This window comes from Diadema antillarum, unplaced genomic scaffold (assembly GCF_040938485.1).
Source record: "Diadema antillarum isolate AM-2024a unplaced genomic scaffold, OU_Dant_1.0 seq00000050_RagTag, whole genome shotgun sequence".
Taxonomy (NCBI): domain Eukaryota; kingdom Metazoa; phylum Echinodermata; class Echinoidea; order Diadematoida; family Diadematidae; genus Diadema; species Diadema antillarum.
The window spans coordinates 857,785-881,953 of record NW_027271159.1 but is presented as its reverse complement, the minus strand read 5'-3'; the positions used below and the strand labels follow the sequence as shown (position 1 = coordinate 881,953).

Below are 24,169 nucleotides of genomic sequence, written 5' to 3'. Positions count from 1 at the left end.
AATTATCCATTTTGACTCTGTCCCAGTTTCAGACTTGGCTAGAAGATTTGTGTAGAGCTACAGTTTGGCCTGTAAAGGCTCTACTGGCAATGAAGCCTAGGAAAACAATATTGTTAATGAGTCAAGTATAGAGATAAACCACTACATTCGTAGCAGTGGAATTATATTTGCAGTTTACTGTTCTTATAGAACAATTTGAAATCCCAGAAGTTCGTGTAATATTCTTCTTTTATTGGTCTGATTTTTGAGGTACATACTGATACCAGTTGTTTGTTTGGCTTTACTCAGGTCATCCAAGTCAGTTTGAATGTGGAGTAGCAATTGCATTCTCATACACGTAGCTGTTCTGCAATCAGTGAAAAGATGTTCAAGTCAATTAAATTTGCAAAGCTTTGCAAACATAATGCGATTATAACTTTTGTGTCTGACTGAACGAGGGGGGGGGGGATGATTCAATTTAGAAAATAATAAGATAGTGAACATTGCTTGTACAGTGTATGATAACACAGAATATACTGTACAATCAAAAAGAATGATATTCAGATAACCTGATACAAACTTACACCCACAAATAAACATGTTTTCAATGATGCCATGGAAACAGGACTGCTTTCAACATGTACAAAGAATGCTGCAGTCTGCATGGCTCACATGAATGCTGCCATTCCTTATTTTCTTCTGAAATATCCAATAAATTCAGCGTCTTTCGATTCTAATAGCTTATCCCTGCGTGGGATGCCAGACCCTCGACATACCTTGTAGGTCAAAGGTCGGGACACAGGTTGGCGTGATGTTGACCCTCAGGCTCTCTTCTCTGCATCTCCCTTTTCCCCCTCTTCATAGTCAACTTTGTCCAACTGTTAGAAGCGTTAGAGGAGATAGGATTGTAGTTCTTATCTTTCTGATACAGAATAATGTAAGGAATTTCTTAAAGGAGTACATTTAACCAGTGCATTGTACATTGAGAAAAAACAAACAGAGGAAAGGGCATCATGTACAGGTGTAATAAAACAGAAAGAAGACTTCACAATCTTATCCTGAATTAAGGTCATCAATTTAAATGCTTGTTTGTATACACTGTAGCTGTAGATAAACCAGTATCTGGTGAGACATGATTCTTGTCCGACTTACAACAATTGGAAAGAAGTATTTAAAGGGAAAGACAAATATTGCCATGAACATGTCGTGTTTGAAGGTAAAACTCTGTACATCGAAGGCATCAGAGATTCCAAAAGATGAAGGAGAGGCTGTGGAAAAGGAGTGACAGTCAGTTTCTGAGTTTGCTGGGCTAGGCCTGAGTGTGTTATGTTAAAAGTTTCAATGGGTAGGCCTTCTTTGTATTCATGTTGTTGTTGTTTCTTTTATTTTGTTAACTTAGAGAAAGACATTGTGGACATCATCTAATAACTTGGCAAGGAGCCAAAATTGGACAAAAAATTCAGAATTGCAGTGTGCATACTACCAAAATAACTACAGACTGTGTAAATATCTTTCAGAAGAAGAAAACCTCAAACATGATACCCATTGTTTTTATGATTAGTTTAATGATGATAAGGAAAGAGGAATGGAAAGGAAGAAACAAACAAACCCATCTGAATTGTCATTTAATGCTGGGAAACGTAGAACTTTACAAGTGAACACTGCACAATCGGCCCCAGTACAGAGATAATCTTTGTTTTGCAGACATTCCAGGGTATCATTTGTCCAGGGTAAACTGGAATCCTTATGATGTTTTGGCCATTCTTTGCTTGTGCCTCTTCCAAGCTAAGCTAGTGGCACAATTCTTACATATATTGAAGGGTACAGCTAGCGTCTGTTTAATCAAGTATTGCAAATAGTCTCCAAAGGTTGACACACAATACCATGAAATAAGAAAAAAAAAAGTAGGCTAGTCGGCTGTACAACAACTAGATTGATAGTGCGTCTGTGGTGGTAACCTTTTTCCTCCTCTTATTGTGCTTACTCTACTGTGTCAACCCCACTCCCTGCATGGTAAAAGTCTTTTCGAGGATTCTATGGACGGTGTCACGCCTGCTTCGCTCACAATAGGCTATATGCTTGGCTGAAGCGTCCCCAGTTTTGCATTATAGGAGCAGAAGGTCGCAGTTTAGAGAGAGAAAAAATAGAAAGAGAGAAAAAAAGACAAATTTGCATTCACATGACAGTATCAGTGGTTGCTGAGATGTCAATGCAGTGCCCCTTCGTTTTTCAGCTTTGTTTGCTTGTGATATTACTTTATATTTTAACTTTGTGTGGGGAGTAGGGGGTATGTATGTTTAAACATCAGATCGAACCATCTGGACTTCTTCTTGAAACACTGGATGGCTCGTCAGGGGCTAGCAGTGTATACAATGTATTTCTGCCATTAGTCTGTTGACCTCGAAAGACACAGTACTCATGCTGCATTTCATACATTGTATGTGATAAATGTATAGATTGTACATGATGCTTCCGTCAAGAATTTAAAGGGATAGTACAGTTTTGGTGGAGATGAGAATTGGGTTTTTAACTTTTTGCGAGATACCAAGAAAACACTTATGATATAGTACAGAACATACGATTTTAGGAGGAATTCAAAGTTTATTTGACGAAGATCGGGTTTGGAATGACTGAAACATCAAAAAACAAAGTAAAACAAAGCAATCGTAATAAAGTGTGGGTCCCACACTTTATTAGAATCGCTCTTTTTTGATATCTCAGCCATTTCAAAACCAATTTTCATCAAATAAACGTTGAATTCCTCATAGAAGTACATGCTCTTTCACATTTTATAAGAGGTTTCTCATTATCTCACCAAAAAATGTTAGAAACCTGAAATTAGGTCTCAACCATAACTGTACAATCCCTTTAACATACATTTTTATATACTATGTGCAAATACATAGCTCCACTGGAAATAGAATGATGATGTACAACATGTAGTTTCTATGCCTATTCTTTTCAAAACTGGTATCAAGTATCAATCTATACAGCATTGACTGCAAGTGCAGTTGATTAATACAAGATGAGATGTAATCCAACTCCTTGGACATACAGTACAGTTTCGTCTTTGCTTGCACAGCAGTCAAATATAGGAGCTGTCAAATCTCCCTAATTCTGCCGCAGTTCTTCCCAAAAACATAATATTTTATGTCTTTTATGCCTGGATAGTAAAATAAATAAATTAAAAATCCTTGATCTAGGAATTATTATTGCACATTGCACGGCACTACATTACTTTCTTTTTCTATCATTTGCCGAGTTTGAAGGTACGAAAATAATCTTCCCAAAGGTCAGTACTTCACCTAGAAGAAGAAGAAGTTGGTCAAGCTGATTTTCAAATTGTTGCAGAACACTTGCCGAAACATGAATTTTACTTGCCTAAAAAGAAAGTCAAGAAATAAGAAAATGATAAACAAAATCACTTCTAAGTTAAAGGTTTAACAAATCACTAATCATTTAAATGAACAGTACACATTTACAAATGTATTTGCACGCTTTATACACAGTGGAGTAACAATCTTACATACAGTCTGTATGTAGTTTGATCAGGGAGGTGGAACTTTCTTCCACCTCCCTGGTTTGATCAAGGAGGTACTAGGTTCGCCTAGTACAGTACCTCCTTGGTTTGATCAAGTGTTGGTGTTGCATTGCATTGGGGCTTCTTGATGTACAGTAAGTGTTTGAAAGTTGCTGAAATGGATTCAAAGTGCATTGCATCACGAAACAGTCATTTTCTGTGGGCTTCTGTATGGTTGACTTTGTGGGTGTGTGTGGGGGGGGGGGGAGGGTGGGGGGTAAAACTAAGGCGACTTCAGAACTTTAAGAACTCGAGCAAGCATTATTTTTTTTTCTCCTTTTTCCAAAACACTTGCCCGACTTTGATTTTCACTTGCTCCGGGCAATCAGGCAAGTGCTTATGTAGCACCTTGCATTGAAATGCGTGTGACACACAAAGTATCATCTGGGGGCCCTTTGGAATCCCCCTGATATTGCTGTGTGAATGCTTGCAGTACTGAATTATATGGTTGAAAAATGTTTATGCCTGGCATTCAGTTGTACGTCATGCAGAAGTGACAGTGAACTCGGCAACTACACGTATCTTTGCGTATTCACTTGCTCCAGCCTGGTTGTGGATATTTGCTGGGAGGTGTATACATAAATGCAGGCAGGGAGCACCGCAAACGTTAAATTGCTGGCATCTTCACAGTCTACCAGCAGACATTTGTGGGCGAATTGTCTCTGTTTCCTCGAGAAAAGGGTGTATAGTTACAGTGTATGTATTACTGCACTAGCCACAAGTGGAAGACAGTATGGACATTGACAGTCAACTTGTAAACACACGGGTAGGACTGTATAGTGTACACACGGGTGTATGTACTGTTTATCTATTATGGAAGAGTGCAGGTGACCCTTTGGATAGAGATTTCAGTTGTTTGCTTGTTTGTTTGTGTTTGGTACTAAAAATCCCTTTGCAAATTGCAGGATTCTGTGTTCTCTCCGTAGATTTAGATAAGAGCTGGCAGCAAATTGTTGTGATCATCAATGTTGTCATGTTTATCACAACTCATTTAAAAAAAAAGTCAAGTAAAAAAAAAACAACAACAACCAAAAGACAGGGCAGCAGAAAATATGTCAAATGAGGTTGTTTCCTACGTCAGCTGATGTCAGCAAGCAAAGACATTGGCAATGTTGGTAGGCTGTGGAAGGTGTAAACACATTTAATAGGAACAATATCCGCTGGGCAAATTAGTCTGACAAGCCAAGGTCCTTATGTCTGATGTTTATATTCATACTTTTTACACGAACAAACGTTTGTGTGCATGAAACTTTCACAAATTTTGTGTGGAGCCAAGATTCGTGTGAGTAAAATGCAAGCAAATTGTGTTTTTTGTCTGTACGACACAATACACTAAAATGCCAGTACAATGCTCTACACCATGCAAATAAGTTGATTTGTACTAATGCTACTTACCTGGTAAAACAGTTACGGGTAGAACTAGGTCCTTACAAGTTGTGTACATGTAGGGCATGAGCAATGATTGCAACCATGTGAATTAATGTTTTTTATCATCTAAAATGTTTTCACATTTGTATGTTTCTCTTTCCTTTTGTTATCATAATTTGTTTTTCCCAATGCAGTACAAACATGTTTATAAGAAACAAGTATAATAGTCTTGTCCATCTCTGTCTGCTGGAATAATAGAAACTAAAGATTTCTAGATTTCTATCTACATTGTATAAATCTGTTCACTGCTTGGAGGTTGATAACAAAGGGTAGTTGATAGCGCAGTGCTCTCTATATAACTGGAGTAAACTGATGAAAGGTATTTGGTAATTTTATACCGTAATTGGTGTATTGCATTTCCCTTTTTTGTAATTTCTAGTTGAAATTCCCCTAGCATGCTGAAGTTCACAGTTATGTGTGATATGAGGCCAGCCTTCCCAGCGCCTGCTGAATGGACTATCCTCTGGAATGTGGTGCTCAGTAGTAGGGTATGGTCTTTTATTCAGACCCCAGTGTTACCATATTAAAAACTTTTCACAAAACAAGTGTTCATTCACCTTGGCAGTGCATTGTGACAAATATACAGTGTAGAAACCTTGCATGGGGCTGTGACTTCCGGTAGTTCAAATTGTGGCATTGATCAGCACAAGAGTATTTGTGTCCTTAATAAAGCATACTGTCTAAAGCCGGGCTGGAAACGTGATTTGATAATCATGTGCACCACATACAGTATGTAGATCATGTACCTTTTTATTTCAGCTACTGTTGATATGGATGCATTTGCACATTTGCACATCCTGTGATATGGAATCATGTCTGTGAAGAAGATATCAAGGAATTGATTTTTTTTTTTTTTCTGACAGGAAAGCTTTCCTGTCCTCTAAAACCTCAGCATCCTGCACACCTTTCCTGAAAGAGTTCCCTCTTCCAGTGTGGAAATTGTACAAAGTATAGCATAGCATGCTTCTGTGCTCCGCGTTATCCATCAGATTTGCTTTGTTTGTTTTCCAACTTGGTGAAAAAGCAGTACTCAAAATTGTGGAAGTCTGTGGAATGTGATTAGGAATTGATAGATTCATTACAACTGTACCTATAGGTCAACATTCTCTTGCTTTTTGTACAGAAGACAATGAATGTGTTCTAAAAAAAACAACAACAACCACAAAACACAACCGTGTTTTCATCAGGAGTTTTTATCAAGGTTTACTTATAATATTCTCCATATGACTGAATGTAGCGTTGCCAACAATATTCGCACAGTTCTAGTCACAAATTAATGGCAGGGGTCCATATCAACATGATGTACAAGATTCAGTAAAATGCTCCATTAAATTATGATAGGCCTACATTGTACATGTAAATATTGGTAAGGTATTGTTCTCATTTTTCCCCTCCTTTTCCCAGTCAACACATTGCACACTTACATATATACACACTGTATGCTGTATCATTTTAAGGTGCTTTTATCAACTGACTTCTGCCATAGAAATAAGGTTTCCAAACAACTCTGAAGGAGATATGGGCAGTACAAGGCCTCCCTCTCACTCACCACAGAGATGATGAATGCAACAGCTCAAGAAACACAATCCCAAAGGCCTTTGCAAACATGTTTTGATGGTGGGTACTGAAATGTGTTGCAAACATGGGAAAGACGATAACACAACCTACGACAGTAGACATGCTCTGGGCAACAGAGTCTGGGGAAGCAGACTACATTCATGACCATTCTAATGGACTAAATATTTTACCTGGGTCACTTCCAGATGACCTATGCCCTTGGGTTCTCCAATGCCAACCTTACTATCAGCTTTCATTCATGGCAGGGAGGTGAGATCACCTCCCTCCCTGTTCATGATGGACTATTAGCAGTGATGAAGACACAGTGTGTGATGTTGATGCTGTTGCCATGGCATCGACTTAGACAGCTCCTTCCTAATTAATTATGCATAGTTAGCCGGGCATGCCCCTGTGATGAGCTCTAGGGCACTCAATTTGCACTATTGCAGGAGTATCAATAGATTGCAGACTAGTGCAATAAAGATCAATGGTATTTGATATACATTGTAATCAGCCAACAATTGATTCTCTCAGACTGCTATAAAAAGTAGCTTTGGTCCAAGATCTAAAACAGTAATAACATTAGGCCAGTTTGGCTTGAAAATGTAGACTTTCTAAAAACCTGAGACACTGTACAGTGTAGCTGCCTTTGATATTTTTGTATGGAATGGTGTACAGCTGTACACATACATTGTATTAATTGTGAGACTGACAATGTTCAGGCTTGCAAAATTCTATAGGCTACATGTACTTCATTATAAAATGCATGCTGTCCCAGATTAATACTTATAATAGCAGCACAAGGTTGTGGGAAAGTCAGAGTGAATGTTGTGCTATAATGCACCTTTACTCAACTTATTTTTTTAATTTTTTTAAAGTTACCTACATTGTATATATGTACGCTACATGTAAAGTTGGCCATGACATTGTTTCATCCAAAGGCTTGCAGCAATTGTGTTTATAATCACCATAGCAACAATTTAGTGCTTGCAGCTACACTGTAGTAGGTACAACTGTTTTGCTTTAGTACACTGTAGCTGGTCCATAGTAACGGCTGATAAATGGCGGCAAAGGTTGGAAACCGCTGTCAGACGTGGTGGGCACACACAAGCCAGTTGCATGGATATAGAATCATGCCAGAGTTAATCGAGTGTTTTTTGCTCTCATATGCATATTGGGGGGGGGGGGGGAGAGATGGTCTCACAGTGAGCTATTCAAGCTCATGAAAGTTAAAATTAGCTTGGAAATTTGTTCAGGCAATCAACTCTTGAAAAAGTGTGTGTGTGTATCCACACACAAGAGTTGTAGGTTTTCACACGGCGTTGCAAAAATCGATTTTGAAAACCATCGATTTAAATTGTGTGTGAACACCCCTAATCTTGCTTGTGTGTACGGACTGTGCTAGGCACATTGCATCTACATCTTCTTGGCAGAATACAGTGTAAAAGAGCAGGTGGTGCTTTATGTTTACAAAAGTGCAGATGGGATCATTTTAATGTAGGGCCTACTTTCTTTCCTCTCTCTCTTTCTGTATTGAGACTGTTTCATTTTTTTTGTAAAACAAATATTGGTGTGGTTGTGTCTTTGAACATTTGAAAATTTACTTTAAGGATCATGAGATAGTAGTACTTTGTGTGTCACGCTCTGCACAGTAAGCCACCTTTCTTTTTCTCTCTTCTGCCCAATGTGCTGTATGACACCATCTACCTTCATTCATAACTTTGACAGTTCTAAGCAAACACCGTGCTGTTTTTTCTCGCTGCTTTGGTTGACTGGAAGGACTGTACAGCCTCCCGGTCCCACCTCCCAGAGGGTTGTTTATCACTACTTTAGGTGTTGCACTGACGCTTCTGAACACGATTTCTTTTGTGTGCGACACTCTATGCTTTACAGTGCGTGGACAATTTTGGCAAATCTACTCGTACATCATACATGCATTGTATGGTGTGTGTGTGTGTGTGTGCTCAAGGATCTCACCAACTAATGACCTTCTCATAGGCGGTTTAATTTGAAGCACTGCAAGTACTGAATGAAAGGCAGAGTGAATTATTCAGACTGTGAATGCTATTATCCTTTGGTTCCAAGGTCTTTTGGGAGGTAGAGACCATTGATAGAGCCAGAATGTAGATCAAATTGATAAAGAGAGTCTTTCACTATGTACAAAAGTGCCTCATTTTACCATTTGTGATGCTGATGAGTCGTTACCATATGTATGGCAGATTCAGATATTAAAAAATGATATGAAAATTATGCTTGCATGGCTGGAGTGAAAAGTGTACACAGATTTGGGGTCAAATAGTCTTGGCTTTTGCCAGTATTCATACATTGTTTATGGCAGAGTTTGGAAAACATGTGGATCTTTCAGGAATTCAAATGTATATACATTTGTACTTGTATGATGTCGCGTGCGGTGTCTGGTACACCAAAATATCCGTCCTATTTGCAGATGTGATGTATCCTTTTCTCCAGAATCTTATGGGATGAAGTATACTGTGATAGTAAAATGTGCATAAAAACTATACCAAATCGGTATTACCCCCCCCCCCTACAAATGCCTGAATGATTTGAAAAGTAACCTAATACTATAGAACAAAAAGTAGGGCAGAGGGAATTTGCTGCTAATCAACTCTAGTAGAAAATTCCCACAGATTTAGCTGCCCCCATACTCTACTTAACTTGACCTCTTGCTTTCAGATCGTGGTGGCACATTTGTAGTACATTGTATCCTTTTAGCGCTCCAATAAATATAATGATCAAAATTAATTTGCAGCATTGCAGTCACAGATTCACAACACCTGAAAATTTCCCAAAACACATGTCTGTAGGTTTGAGTTGTCATTGCAGTGCTCAGTAAAGTTGGTCAAAGATACTGACAGTACGCTCATGACGTACATATGCAGTCATGTGGCTCAATCGGTAGCTTGCCTGCCTCACAACCCAATGGCTCGGGCTCCATTCCCACTGTATCTAGCAAAGAGACAAAAACACATTCTGTCCCTTGGATAAGACATTAAATGGAGGTCCCATGTGCGAGTAAGTCCTGATTCATGCACATAAAAGATCCCACTTCATTCATGCATTCATTGCAAAGAGCAGGGATTGCTAACCCAGTGATGTGCTCCACATACAACGTACATACAATACCCTCACCAGAAATCGGGCAAATGATGCCAACCATTCGTGTTTCGCCCCAGGCAACTACATGTAGCAGTAGTCAACGAACTTTAGGTATCAAACATGCACATTTTGCGATAAGAAGAAGAAGAAGTAAGCTCATGCTCCTTTTCAAAGACCCTGTCCCAAGCAGTAAGAAATTGCTGGCAACTGACTGAAGTGAAGCCGATTTTTGTTTTCCCGCCAGCATGCACAATGCACGTCACTCACTCAGTCTCAATATCAACCCATTATCATAAAGATGAATTCCCTTACTGGAATGTGGCTCTATTCTTGATTGGATTTCCACGTACATATTTCTTTTGCACATTTGCAGTACAGTACGGCCACATAGCAGCTACCGCTACCAGTATGTTCTCAGAAATGACATTTGCTGAGATGCGGGTTCAACTGTCCAAGGTCAAAAGTCTAGTGTACATTGTACCTCATTACTTGCCACATTTGCATACTAGTCTCCCTTTGCAGAGTCAACATGCTCATATGTTTGTTCAAATACAACCATGCATGCAACAAGAGACAGAGGACATCAGAGGGGGCAGCAAAAGAACTTTGTATATTAGGTTTTTTTTGCTTTGTACTTACTATGATACAATTATTGTGCGTGTGGAGCAGTAGTTAGGAGAGAAAAATCACAAGAGTTATGATTTCCTCCTTTCTTTGTAGACATGCAATAATGTGCAGTTTTACTCCATGTTCACATTGGTTTTGAAGAGTATAATCAAATAAATGAAACAGTAAAGGTGTCATTGAAATAAGACATGTTGTAAGAAAGTTACAGGACTAATAAAATTCTGCTGATTTTCTTTTTTTCAGAAGTAGCATTTACTGAATTATCACCATTGAAAAATATGTAGGGATTGCCGCTGCATATATTGTGAAGTGTTGAGTAGAATTAATTAATGCATTTGTTTCTTTAAATAGAGACATAATGCTTTAACTTCCATCAAAAGAATAAGAGGGGGAAGGGGAAGAAAAGATCTGGTCGCTACATTGCATGTTGCAAAGGAATTGGTAGCACTTCATGGCATTACAAAAGATATATTTCGCAATTTCTCAAATGAGCATGCGGGCAAGGGTCCCAGACTCTTTCGAGAGGCAAGTGCCCAATCACTTTAATAGACTTGTTATAAATTGAGTTTTACTTGCTCAGGACTAGTGGGCAAGTGGGTTTGTACTATCGTGCAGCAGTCAGCTATACAACATGATTTTGTGATGTCTATTCAATCGGGGTTTTTTTTTGTTTTTTTTTTAAGAGAGAGAGAGAGAAAGGGTGTTTCTGAGTAGATAAACAGCTACTTCATGATTGTGTTTTTTTCCTTTCCATTACCTCAGGGTGAGCCAACTGGAGAAAGAGCTGAATTCGGCCAACAAGCGCATCTCGGTGCTGGAGGCGCAGCTCGCCGAGAGGGACGGCCGGATCCGGGCCCTGTCCAACGACAAGCGCCAGCTGGAGGACGAGCTGAACGCCACCAAGAAGGAGCTAGGAAGCAAGGAAAAGCAGCTGAAGGTGGCCAAGAAACAGGTAAGACCAGGGCTGCCATGGAGGGGGAAAAATCCACTCTTCATTTTCAAGTACTGTAAACCAGAAACATATGCGGCATGAAACTTATGCAAATTGGAGCCATCGGCCTTTTTTGTGGCATGAAACTTTTGCAAACTGCATTCAAGGCATAGGGTAGTAAAAAACAATTTTATGTGCATTCTACTTTTATGAATCTTGGTTCCTCACAAAATTTGTGAAAGTGTCATGCATGTGATCATTACTGGTTTCACAGTAGATGTGTTGTGACTATAGAGTAGCATTCAAACCAGCATCACTAAAAATAGACAGAGAATAAGAGATAGGATTTTGTAATTTGTGTTTCTAATAGGGTACTGTCAGAATTTGAATACGCCGTAAGGTAATGATGATGTCATAGCCTTCCTTACAAGTCTCCAATTCTCTTGTTTGGTTTTGTTTCTTTCTTTTTTTTTACATGAGTTGAGGAATAAAGTCTTGTATCCTTCAAACCATAATGCTCTGATCATGAGTAGTGTAGGGTAAGTTGTCACCCCTTCTCATCTATCTTGTTCTAATGTCGCCTTCGTGGGGGCATTCATGTAGTTTTATGCGTCGTGCAAAATTCTCCCATTCGCTGCTCCTTATCTACCTGTGCTGTGATGACGGGGAGTACCTCGGTAGGCGACCCTCCACAGCAAATCAGAATATCTAGACCCTCCTTAGGTGACACACACATCGGCCTAGTATCAAGCGCGGAATTAACGTACGGTCAAGGCGATGCTCATTGTTGCAGACATAATTTCCACACCTGCTTGGTGACCCCTGCATCCCATTTGGGAGAATTAAAAATAAGGCATGTGTATTTGTCTTTGTGTGTGTGTGTGTGTGTGTATAAGCATCGATGCCCTCCGCGCTCCACGCAACAGCTGCGAACGTTGTGTACAACGGTTACCGCATTGATGTGTGTCAGGGTTGATGCGCCTGAGTTCATTTGAAAGCAAAAACACAGATAAACACGTTGCACTCCGCTATGCAAGGTAGCTGAAGGTTTGACATTGATTAAACTATTTAAATTGGTGTGTAACGGGACAAAGCATGTCAAGGTTTTTGCCACCTCTCTTTTTATGCATAAACAGTACGCATTATCTTAGTAGTAGTTTGTATTTTGTCAATTTTGCACTTAGTAGTAGCTTGTATTTTGTCAATTTTGTACTTAGTATCCGTTACTAGTAGTGATTTTAGAAGTGCATTGGCTATGTCAGTATCCTAGTAGAATTTTTTTCTACACTGTCAAAAACAAGAGAAAAGATGATAGTAATAGTAATTCTCCTTTCTCTCTCTCTTGCTCTGTCCATCTGTCAATCTGTTTCTCTATCTGTCCATCCATCCATCTGTTTATTTACCTGTCTATCCATCTTCCATCTATCAATCCATTTATTTATCTATCCCTCTCGCTCTATCCATTTATTCATCCATATATCTACCTGTCCATCCATCTATCCATCCATTTATCCATCTATTTGTCCATCTATAAATCTATCCATCTATAAATCTATCCATCTATCCATCCAACTATGCATCTGTCCATATATCAATCTTTCCATCTATCAATGGATCTATCCATCTATCTCTCATGCCCAGGTGGAAGAGGAGACTCTGCTGCGTGTGGATCTGGAGAACAGGATCCAGAGCCTCAAGGAGGAGTTGGCCTTCAAAGAACAGCTGTACAGAGAGGTAAAGCTGATCTACAACTTTTTTCACATACTGGTATTCTTACGGTGATAGTACATTGGACACACACACACTCCAATGAGGTTAACAAAATAAGCAAAGGCACTGCATATGGAAATGATGGTATGGTGGTAAAAATGTAAAAATGCAAAAATTTAAAATAAAAAAAAAACCTTCCACACATTCTCTCACAGTATCGGTGTTGACACAGAGGACACACGTTCTAATGAAGGTAACAAAGTAAGCAAAGGCACTGCATATGGAAATTATGGTCTGGTGTTAGATTTTTTTTTAAAGGAAATACATTGAGGTATGATTTGATTATCTGGGCAATATGACAGATTAACATGATACTGTAAAAGTAGGTGAGGAGATGCCACCTAATCGTACTGTGGAACGTAACTTCATGACAGAATTGTTAATGGCTGTAGTGCCCATCGAACAAACCAAGGCATCCCTTTTGCTGCTCAAGGCTTTGTGCCAGTTCCAGACAACCAGTCAGCAGCTTTTCTTTATCAAACAAAGGAAGGCAAAAGTATCCTTTACAGCACTCTTGACCTTTGTCTGGGTTGTCACGGGTCAGTGACCAGCCAAGCTAAGAGATCCCTGGAATTGATTTTTTTTTTCAATCAATTACCAAGGATGCCATATCTCCTTTTCTCTTTCCTTTCCCCCTCTCTCTCATTCCATAGTGCTCAGCTCAGTACTTTGCAATCAATAGTTGACTTTATTGAGATCTTGCAGAGTCCAATCACAATAGAGCATGTGGACGAAGAGCTTTCGCTCTCCAGTTGGATAATGTAGGCGGAGCTTACTTTAGCAGTGGCTAATCCACCGGATAAAAGGGCAGTGAACTCATAGTGGATATCCCGTGCTTCCTTACACTAATCTATTCATGGATGTACAGTGAGGCAAGGGAGTTCAGCTATAAACCTGACAGGATGTCTTGGTATTATGAATTGAGCCTGCAAGAATGAAATGGCGTAAGAAGTGGCCAAAGTGCCCCCACCCCCACCCCCAATTGTTCTCAATTATGGTACAGGGAAAAGCCAAAAAATGATGCGTGAAATACTGACCAGAGTTTTTATTCCTCACCCACAAAGTGTTGTCGGAGGCATTATTAATGATATCTGATTGAAAAAGAAACAGTTAACAGGACTTGTTCATCATTGCCAATAAAGTTTGCAGTTTTTTGTTTGGTTATTTGTTGTTTTATTTTTTAAATACTTCAAATTTGCTTCCAACATCCCCCTCCCCCTTCTCAACATGAGTGCAGAAAGTTTATTTTCATGTAATATCTCATACCACAAGCATTCTCCATGTAAGACTATGGCATTACCATCAATAGGGATGAGACTTTTGCAATGATAATGAGCTCAGTCTTCTAGAGATCAAAAGGGTTTTTTTCAGTGGGATATCATCACATGTGTGAAGACAATGCAATTAGTTGCAAAGTTTAGGGGAGTCTCACATCAATAGTCCCTATATCAGAGCTGCCAAATCTCCCTGATTCTGCAGGAGTCTCCCTGAAAATGTCAAAATCTGTTCATGTCTGAATAAGAGAATATTATTAAAATCTCCCTGATTTGAGAATTATTTTCTCCCACTGAAATGCGTGTAACACACAGATATCTCCCTGATTGCCGTGTGCAATCTCCCTGATTTGGATGTGGAAATGTTGGCAGACCTGCTACATCTGTATATAGAACTAAGTTTATCATTGTCACTTGTAAGGGATCGAGCTTGCTCTGATGATTTTTCAAATATTCATTTCCAAATAAGCCCCAAAATTCATGTGACCTGTTTTGATTATCATCTTCCTCTGCTCATTTCTCCTTACCCCACCTGTCTCCCCATCCACCCCCCTCCCCCCGTCAACCTTCTAGGAGCTGAAGGAGGTGCGAACCAAGCGCCAAGTCGACCTCTCCACCCTCGATGGCCAGACCCTGGAGGAACTCAACAACTCCATCTTTGAGAGTCTGCAAGAGCTGCGAGAGCAGACCTCGGAGCAGACCACCCTGCTCCGTCAGGAGACCGAGTCCCTCTACCTCAGCAAGGTGAGTTGGGAGGGGCGGCAAGCCGGCTCAGTCGATACCTTTGCAGCACCTGGGTTCAAGGCCCGGAGAGACCATCTGTGTTTAAGTTATCCCTCTTTTCCCAGGGCATTATAATAATGATAATGATGATGGTGATGATGATGATGATGATGATGATGATGATGATGATGATGATACAGGGTATTTGTAATGCGCCAATTCCACATGACCAATGTGTTCAAGATGCAATAGGAAAAGTGAATTATGAAATACAAAAATCATTACACACACATGTACATGGAAGTAAATGAAACAATTATGATGAAAAGTAAGAAATTACATAATGTGTAATTCAACTAGAAAGCAGACCTAAACAAATGAGTCTTGAATGGACATTGAATGTTAGCATACAACCTCTTATATAGAGTGTGTCATGCTAGCAACAGTCGTGTCATGCTAGCAACAGTCGTGTGTAGACTTATTGGTGAGTGTTCATTCATAACATTTTTTCATGAGTCATAGTGAGGAAAGGGTTTGCTTGTTTGTTAAAACATTCTTCAGCTAAAATGAAAATACTGATAGAAGGAATGTGCTATCTACTCATGTGAGACAAAGAGTAAGGTACAAAGAGCAATTAATTGGCTAGACAGAGATAACTCAGTCATGAAATTAAAATTACTTGACACGCTTTATCTATGAATAGTAAATAGTATTTGCCCTCCTGTTTGTGGCATCTCTGTACCGGAATGTTCGTCGGAAACCACCCACATTTGCTGTGGCCTGGAGCACTAAGACAACGTTCATGGAATTGATATTTTCAAGACCAGTTTGGGCGTATTTCATGGAAAGAGAAGGCCAAGATATCATAAGGTTGTTTGAATTAGATTTGCTGGTATTGTCATTGTATGCTGATGGGGAATGTGCATATGTCATTGTAGCCTTGGTATGAAGTTTGTTGCTGAACTGGCGTGCAAAGTTTGCTTTTGATTTAAGAACCTTGTAGAGTGGGATACCATGGAGTGGGAAGGCTTGCCCAGCTCAGATATATTTGAGTATCCCCATAACAAATTGTGTATAGATTTATCACTGAGTACACACACAGCTGAAGAATCTTGACTGAAGATGACCGTTACCAATGAGCTGCATGATCTAGCTGCACATGTTAGCTGATGGGCACTATTTGTGTTTTTTCAATCTATCTCGATGGGCAGTGAATGAAGATCGATTCAGTCAGACCACCCATGTCTCCCCAAGTCGCTGGGTTTTAAAAGGGCAAGGATGCACTTTTCATCACAAAATATGATGCTTCCCTTTTGTTGATTGTTTTATTTTTACTTTGTTTTACATTGAGAGCCAGAGGAAGAAGTTGAGGCTAGAGAAGACGATGTAGTCACATCTATTACAGTTGATGTTGCCATGTTAACATTTTGAAACATGACCTAAGAGTTGTGTGTTACAGGTACATGGCAAGTGATCCAAAGAATGCAAAAATTAATTACTCCTAGTTGAAGGATGCTTCTGAGATCGAGTACATAATGCCATGCCAAATATGTCTGTCTGACATTAGTGTTTGCATGTCATTTATTTCATGCCCAACATCTCACGCAATGCAATTGATACAGTTCAGAGTTTTTCTTCCTCTAAATGGACAAGGCAGGGTAGTCTCTAGGATATAATAACATCAGGGGCCCGTTGCATAAAACTTACCGTTGAATTTCAATGGTAACTACCATCAAAATTAGGCATCACAGCCAATCAGCATCAAGGATTCTAAAATTTACCGCTAATTTGAAGACTTACCGCTAGAAAGGAGCGGTAAGTCCAGCGGTAAGGGTTTTATGCAACAGGGCCCAGATATGATTTGTTCCAAGGCACAGAAACAGTGCCCAGCAAGTCAAATTCTGTGTCTAGCTACAATATGAGAAATGGGTGGAATATATCTACAGATGTCCTTTGTGCTCTCTCCAACTGGTATTCTGTCCTCTCGTAAGAAACAAGGTATGAGTGTCATCAAGCCAGTCATTGCAGGGTCTTTTTCGTGGTCCATGTCTTGGATCCATATAAGGGTATGCTTTCAACACAAGCTCAAAAGCAGAAACTAAGTACTGGTACTGTAACTCCATTGTACTGTATACGCCATATATTTCGCGAGTTTTATTTTTGCAAATTTCATGAGTTGGGTGCTATCCGCAAATTTAACGACACATCAAAATGTTAACTCTCATCCTGGCATGAATGTGACGTGTACGCATACATTTCTCCATTCAGTACTGTACTCCACAATGGCGAATTGAACTACTCATGAAATTGGCGGGATGTCCCAATTCGCAAAAAATTGAAGTCACTAGATATATATGGCATATAGAGTAAGTGAAGAGGAATCCCTAGAATAATCATTGGTGTCTGCATCATTCTCTTTTTCAAGATGGCCGACTTGAAGGCTCTGGCAGAGCGCCACCGGAACTCGTCGGTCTTGACCCAGGATGAGGTACGCAAGCTTCGCATCACCATCGACGACCTCACCTCCGAGATAACCACCCTCAGAGCTCAGGTAAAGAATCCCCACAGTACAGTCTCAAATGAGACCATAATGTCTGATGATGGATGTTGTAGGGGTAAAAAAAGTTTTATTTCATTGGACTCCTATACAGGATGCATGTGTTCACAAATGTAATTTAGTGTTAATTTTAATTAATTCTTGTTCCTACGTGTATGGCGACTGGTACTCACAGGGAATAATGCATCAGCAGTACCTCAGCACTTTAGTCAGATAGCTCTCACTCAGCCTATCTCATACTCCATGTCTATCTTTTGGGACTCACAAGGCGCATTAAAAACCAGGCATGTCACTTTACCATTCAACCATGCATAAACCCATTCAGCACGGTCTAGTGCCAAAGACTAGCAGTTGCAAGAAGGAGGCTGGTGTGAAAACGACAGGCCGAATTACGGTTCAGTGCGGCATTGCTATATCCTGGTTCCTGCTGTTACAACCGTCGCTTTTCTTTCTGCAGAGCTCTGTTACACTGACCTAGTAAGAACTAGTGGTTCCCCATTAATCTTTTAGTCATTTCTAGAGAGAGAGAGTGCTGTGGGCCGCACTTACCCCCCAACCCAACTGAAAAGTTGCACGGTGAGCTCGCGGTATTTATACCTTTCCAAGCCAGGGTCACGGTCATGTGACTAATCCTGCCTTCGTAACCCATCATCTCACAAAATACATTGGAGTATTATGCAACCCTGCTTCTACAACTTAATCGTTTCTGGACCCCTTTTCCCCCGAGCTTCTGGCCTTTTTCCCTACTCTAGACACCGTCTACCTTGGTTTCTATACAGGGTGTATCATGAAAGTATAGGGTGTGCCAAAATCTCTTGTACAATTTCTCCATAGGAAAAGCACAGGGGCAAACTCTATGGGATTTTTACAAGGTGTTCAAAGTTAAGGGTATGGGCCACATATACTAAAGGTGCTCTGTCGCATTTTTGCCACACTACCCCCTCCTACTCCTGGAGGTTGGTGTGGAATGTTTTGTCATTTCTCTCTCCTATCAACAGGGCCGAGCGTTTTCAAAAGTGGGGGGCCCACTTCTGAGCTAACAAGCAAAAAAGAAAAAAAAAATGGTCTTCAGCTCATCTTTCGCCTTCTACTTCCGGGTTTCTTCAGCTGACAAGCAAGAAAACAAAAAGGCCTTCAGCGCAAAAACATAACCTCACTGCACTCACACTTCAAGATCTCTATCTATTCTTTCTAGTGCTACTTACGCACTTCCAGGGTAAAAAAAATTGGGGGGGGGGGGGTCCAAAGTGGTGACACCTTGTGTATTCCTTTGTATGGTGCAAAAAAAAATGGCCCCCCCTCTAGTTCCGCTGGCCATGATCAACTGCTTAAAAAATCGAACACATTAAGTTATATTCCCACTAATATCTTGTACTTTCCCAATGAGCTTTTGGGTGCCAACAGAGCTTGCAAATTACAAACTTGCTACTTTATTTACAAAGTGTACATATACATCCTGAATCATGGATTTCGAATATTGGTGGGGCATTTTTTTTTCCATTTCCAGGCCGAAATGTTAGGACATAGTTGGGTTTTCTGCAATTTGCTTCTTTTGCCAATTTCACATTTATATAAACAGGGAACAAAATCAAACATTTCCAAACAGTATAATTTTGGGACCTCCATGATTCGGGTTTACAGGTATAAAACAATCCAATTCAACAGTGAGACTGATGTCTATACTTTCTTTGTCTTCTTTTCTTCTTCATCTTCTTGGAATATCTTCAAGAACTTCAATTTCTTTTATGTCTTCATTACACAACATTGTTTAACACAGTCTTAAAATGTCTTTATTGATTCTTCTTCTCAAAGGGGCATGGTAGTCACCATGTTTGTGTCGATGATCTTGCTCAGCTGCAAAACCAGTGTGCGTGTCATTGATCATCCTCTGCTGCATTTCCCAGATTTGTGTCGTTGGTTCTCAGCAGCTAGCCATGGCGTGGGGCTAGCTTCATTTTATGAAACAGTGAAAAATGTCTCTTTTTCTCTTATTCTATTCGTTCTTATTCAAACCAAAATTTGCCAAAATAAATTGGGATACAATTTGGGTTGGATCAGTGTGGACCAGTGTCTGTATGTTAAACCGCACACAGTGAAAGGTATTACCACTACTAATCCAAATTTGTAATACTACTACGTGTTCATGACGGAGGACGATCACTGCCGCTCGCACATTAGTCTAGTCCATCAGACCCGTACCGCTTTGGTTTCCTTCTTGGGTGGAGAAATAGTCAACATTTGTCTTTGTTTGGAGAAATTTAAGTCTCGGCTCATTTGTTTTCCTTCCAGTTTTGCCGCGATTCTCTCTCTGAAAAGTCGCAGTCTGTCCCGATGTACAAATTTTGGGCTTCCCTGCCGGTTCCTTCTTTACTCGATAGGTTACATCGCTCACCTTGTCGAGTACTTGATATGGACCAAGCCAACTTTGTCTGAGTTTGGGGGAAAGTCCCTTCTTTGTTGCTGTATTGATTAGCCAAACCGCATCGTCCATTTTTAATGGGTTGGATACCACTCTTCTGTCGTACGTTACTTTCTGGTGAGTGCTGCTCCCAGGTCGTGTACTTTCCTCATTTTCGTTTCCAGCGTGTACGCATAGTTGGTTTCTTCGTCAGTGTCTATGCTTGCATTGGGTAGTAGAACATCAATTGGGAGTTTCATGCTTCTTCTCAGCTTCATTTCGCATGGTGAGAATTCGGTAGTGTCATGAATTGATGTCCGCTAGGCCATCATCACGTATGGGAGTCATTCATCCCAGTCTCTTTGGTCAGGCGCTACGACTTTCAAGAGCATAGCCTGGAGTGTTCTGTTAAATCGCTCAACCATCCCATCTGATTGAGGATGAAAGGTCGTGGTGCATGTCTTGTCTATATCCAGCAGTCAACAAACTTCTTTGAAAAGGTTTGATTCAAAATTTCTTCCCTGGTCGATGTGGATATCCACTAGTATACCAAACCTACAGAGGAATTCTTCCATCAGCACTTTTGCTACTGTCTCTGCTGTGCGATTGGGGATTGGAAAAGCTTTTGTCCACTTCGTGAAGTAGTCAGATATCTCTAAACCATAATTTATTTATTCCCATTCCTTGACGTAGGAAGTGGTCCCACGATGTTGATAGCTATTCTCTCCATTGGTTTAATGATAATAGTGGCTACTTGTATTTTGGCTTGTCTGCGTTGAGATACCTTCTTTGCTCTTCCGCAGATTTGGCATGAGTTGCACCATGGGTATGAGGGTATCAGCCACATATTCTAAAGGCGCTCTATCGCATTTTCGCCACAGTATGTTTTTATATAATCTTCCCATTTTTTTTTTGAGTGCGTAGGGACATTATCTGTGTTATGCGCTGTATGTGCACTGTTCATTATTGATTATTATCGTCACCCCTCCATGTCCGCAGAACGATGCCCTCATCGCTCGCATCAAGGACTTGGAGAACCAGCTCCACCAGGAGCAGGAGTCCCACTTGGAGGCCATCTCCATTCGGGACAGAGAGCTGCAGCAGCTGCGTGACGCCGTGGCCGAACAGCTGAAGGACTATGACGACCTGCTGAACATCAAGCTCAGCCTGGACAACGAGATCACCACCTACCGCAAGCTGCTTGAAGGAGAGGAAACCAGGTGAGTCTCTCCTCACATCTTCCTCTCTTTGTCTTTCTTTATCTTTCTCTCTCCATATTTCTTCTCTCCCCATACCTCTCTTTGTCTTTCTTTATCTCTCTCTCCCTCTTTCTTCTCTGTATTACTCTCTTCCTCTATTCTTCTCTTCATCTCTTTTTATCTCTCCCTCCATCTCTCTGTTTAAAATAGCTCTCTTTCTCTATTCTTCTTTTTGTCTCTCCTTATCTGCCCTCCCATCTCTTTTCTCTATATTACTCTTCCTGTTTATCACGCTCTTGCTCTATTTTTTTTTGCCTCTCCCTATCTCTCTTCTTGAAATCGTTCTCTTTCTCTATTCTTCTCTTTGTCTCTCCTTATAATTCTCATCTCTCTTCTCTCTATCATTCTCTTATATATATCTCCCCATCTCTCTTCTCTCTGTCACTCACTTCTATTTCCCGATATACCCTCTATTTTTCCAATTTCTCATTCTCTCTCCCTGCATCACTCTACTGTGTGTTTTGTTTTGGTTTTTGTGCTTTTTTTTTGCTCTCTCTTCCTATCTTTCTTTTTTTTTTCTATATTCACAGCGTTTGAGTTTTCTGTGGCAATTAGTACTGTGGAAATTGAGCATTTTGCTATATGAATTTGTAGGGAAAAAAAAATTACAGTCTTTTCTACATCCAAGGTCATTTAAATGCATCATCATTCCAGATTTAGTGTGCCATAGAAAAAAAAAAAGGTAGTCAACATGGAGAATTGAATGGTGCAGGATGTTTTTATGCCTCCGCCACGAAGTGGTGCCGGAGGCATTATTTCCATATCATTTGAAGTGACATTTCTGCTCCTCTATGCCATTACCATCATATGTTGGATAGAATAGAAAGTGTTCCACTTTTGGCTACTTAGAACGTCTGAAAATCTTTAAGGAACCTGCAGCCAAAGTTGTATTGCTGTGGTTTATGAGTTTGAGTTACCGCTGTGTGGATGATTCTATGGCTTTGATACATCTCTGTCAGGTTGAAGATGAGCACGCCACCCCGGAAGATGAAGTCCACCAGTCGCGAGGTGCGTTCCGCCAAGCGCCGCCGCGTGGAGGACGAATCCAGCACCACGCAGAGCGCCACCACCAACGGAGTGGTAGCCATCGTCGAGAGCGATCCAGAGGGCAACTTCATCAAGTTGCACAACAACTCAGATAGTGTGAGTGCATTGCATGGTCAGAGACAACTCCCAAACTTTCACAACATGGCACCATTGTCAGTGGAAAGTCAAGTGATCTAATCCTTATGTTCAATATCTGTCAAGGGAAAGCTCTCTTTTTCAATGATCCATGTAATTGATAACTGCATTTTCTTCGTTGCTTAACCCTATTTTAACATTGACCCCCCTCGATGTTTTGCACCACGATCCCGCAACGCACAAAGATTTTGCCGTGTCGTTTCACGACTCTTTTCATTGAAGTCTCCCGCATATTTTGAGACCAAATTTGCGACATGCGGGTACACCATTCTGAAGTTACGTAATGTTTTGCATATATATGCCTGTCAACCCGAAAACAGCTCAAATTCATGATATCGTGTGCAAATCCAATGCAAATTGTGTTTTTTGATTTAATTGATATGAATTAGACTATTTCAACTTTTAACCATTGAAATTAATCAATTCTAGTGTAGATACGCCTGAAAAAGTGCCTGCAACAAATTTTGGCAAAAAAACAAAAGAAAACAAAAGGTTGAAAAAACAATAAAATACATAAGAAATTAACAAAACAATAAAAAACAAAAGAAATTGATTTTGATTATGCTGTTTTTACACGAAAATTGTTTGATGTGTCTGGAGGAATTCTGACACAAAAATTTAGCAATCCTTCAGTCTTTTTAATGGAGAAAGGTGAAAATATGATTTCATGCATAAATTTACATAATTGATTTATTAGATATAGAAAGGCAATATTTTTCTGTTGTATGACCATGTAATCTTGTAGTTGACATCCAGCTCTATCTTTAGGCAAAATTTCACGGCGATCGCATGATCGGTGGCCGAGATCTTAAGGGGGGTCAAATTGACCCCCCCCCCCCCCCAGTAAAAATTTGGTCTCAAATAGCCCAGTTACAATAGGGTTAAAGGAAATCGTTTGTTATATGACTGTTGCGGTCACCAGTAAGTATGTCATTGAAAGATTACAGAGGAAATGTGAGCCTGTAGTGTGATATGTTTTCTTGGTAATTGCATATTGTAAGATGATGCTGTGGATTGCACGCCACTAAAAGCTGTTCATTGCCATCCGCCTCACAGGACCAAGCTCTTGGGGGCTGGCAGCTGAAACGCAGTGTGGACGGGGGCAGCGATCGCGCCTACAAGTTCACCAGCAAGTTCGTCCTGAAGGCCGGGCAGGAAGTGACAGTGTGGGCCTCCGGGAGCAGCCGCAAGATCAACAGCCCACCCGGCAACGTGGTCTTCAAGAACACGGACAACTGGGGCGTCGGCGACAGCGTGGAGACCTGTCTCGTGGATGCATCAGGAGAGGTAAGACAAGGCCTGAAATAAGATGGGGGGGGGGGGGGAGGAGTAGGAGGGTTAAAGGGAGGGTATAGTTTTGGTTGAGATGCGAATTTAAGTTTTAACTTTTTTTGTGAAAAGATTGAAGCACCACTTATATGAAATATCAAAGAGCACGCAATTCTAAGAGGAATTAAAAGTGTACTTGATAAAAATGGGTTTTGAAATGGCTGAAATATTAATAACCAGAGAGGTCCTAATATAAGGTGGGACCACTTTGTTTTACTTTGTTTTTTGCATGTCTCGGCCATTTCAAAACCAATTTTCATCTAATAAACTTTTAATTCCTCTTAGAATTGTATGCTCGTGGATATTTCATGAAGTGCTTTCCATTGATTTCAAGAAATGTTAAAGCTTGATTTCCCATCTCAACCAAAACTATACCACCCCTTTTAAGTTGATTTAAAGACGAGGGCAAAAGTTAAACAGAGATTAAATGTACGATGCCAAGAATAGGTGATCCTTGA

General features: G+C 40.3%; 1 protein-coding gene across 1 annotated transcript in view; it reads left to right on the top strand.

Moving 5' to 3' along the window:
* The window catches only part of LOC139725597 (lamin-B2-like), a 38,182-nt gene that overhangs the window by 6,023 nt on the left and 7,990 nt on the right, over window positions 1-24,169 (top strand). Inside the window, exons 2-8 of the mRNA XM_071636688.1 lie at window positions 11,051-11,240; window positions 12,861-12,953; window positions 14,837-15,007; window positions 17,412-17,537; window positions 20,941-21,161; window positions 22,160-22,343; window positions 23,439-23,669. Of these exons, the coding sequence (XP_071492789.1) occupies window positions 11,051-11,240; window positions 12,861-12,953; window positions 14,837-15,007; window positions 17,412-17,537; window positions 20,941-21,161; window positions 22,160-22,343; window positions 23,439-23,669 (1,216 nt within the window). The remainder of the gene's footprint in view (window positions 1-11,050; window positions 11,241-12,860; window positions 12,954-14,836; window positions 15,008-17,411; window positions 17,538-20,940; window positions 21,162-22,159; window positions 22,344-23,438; window positions 23,670-24,169) is intronic.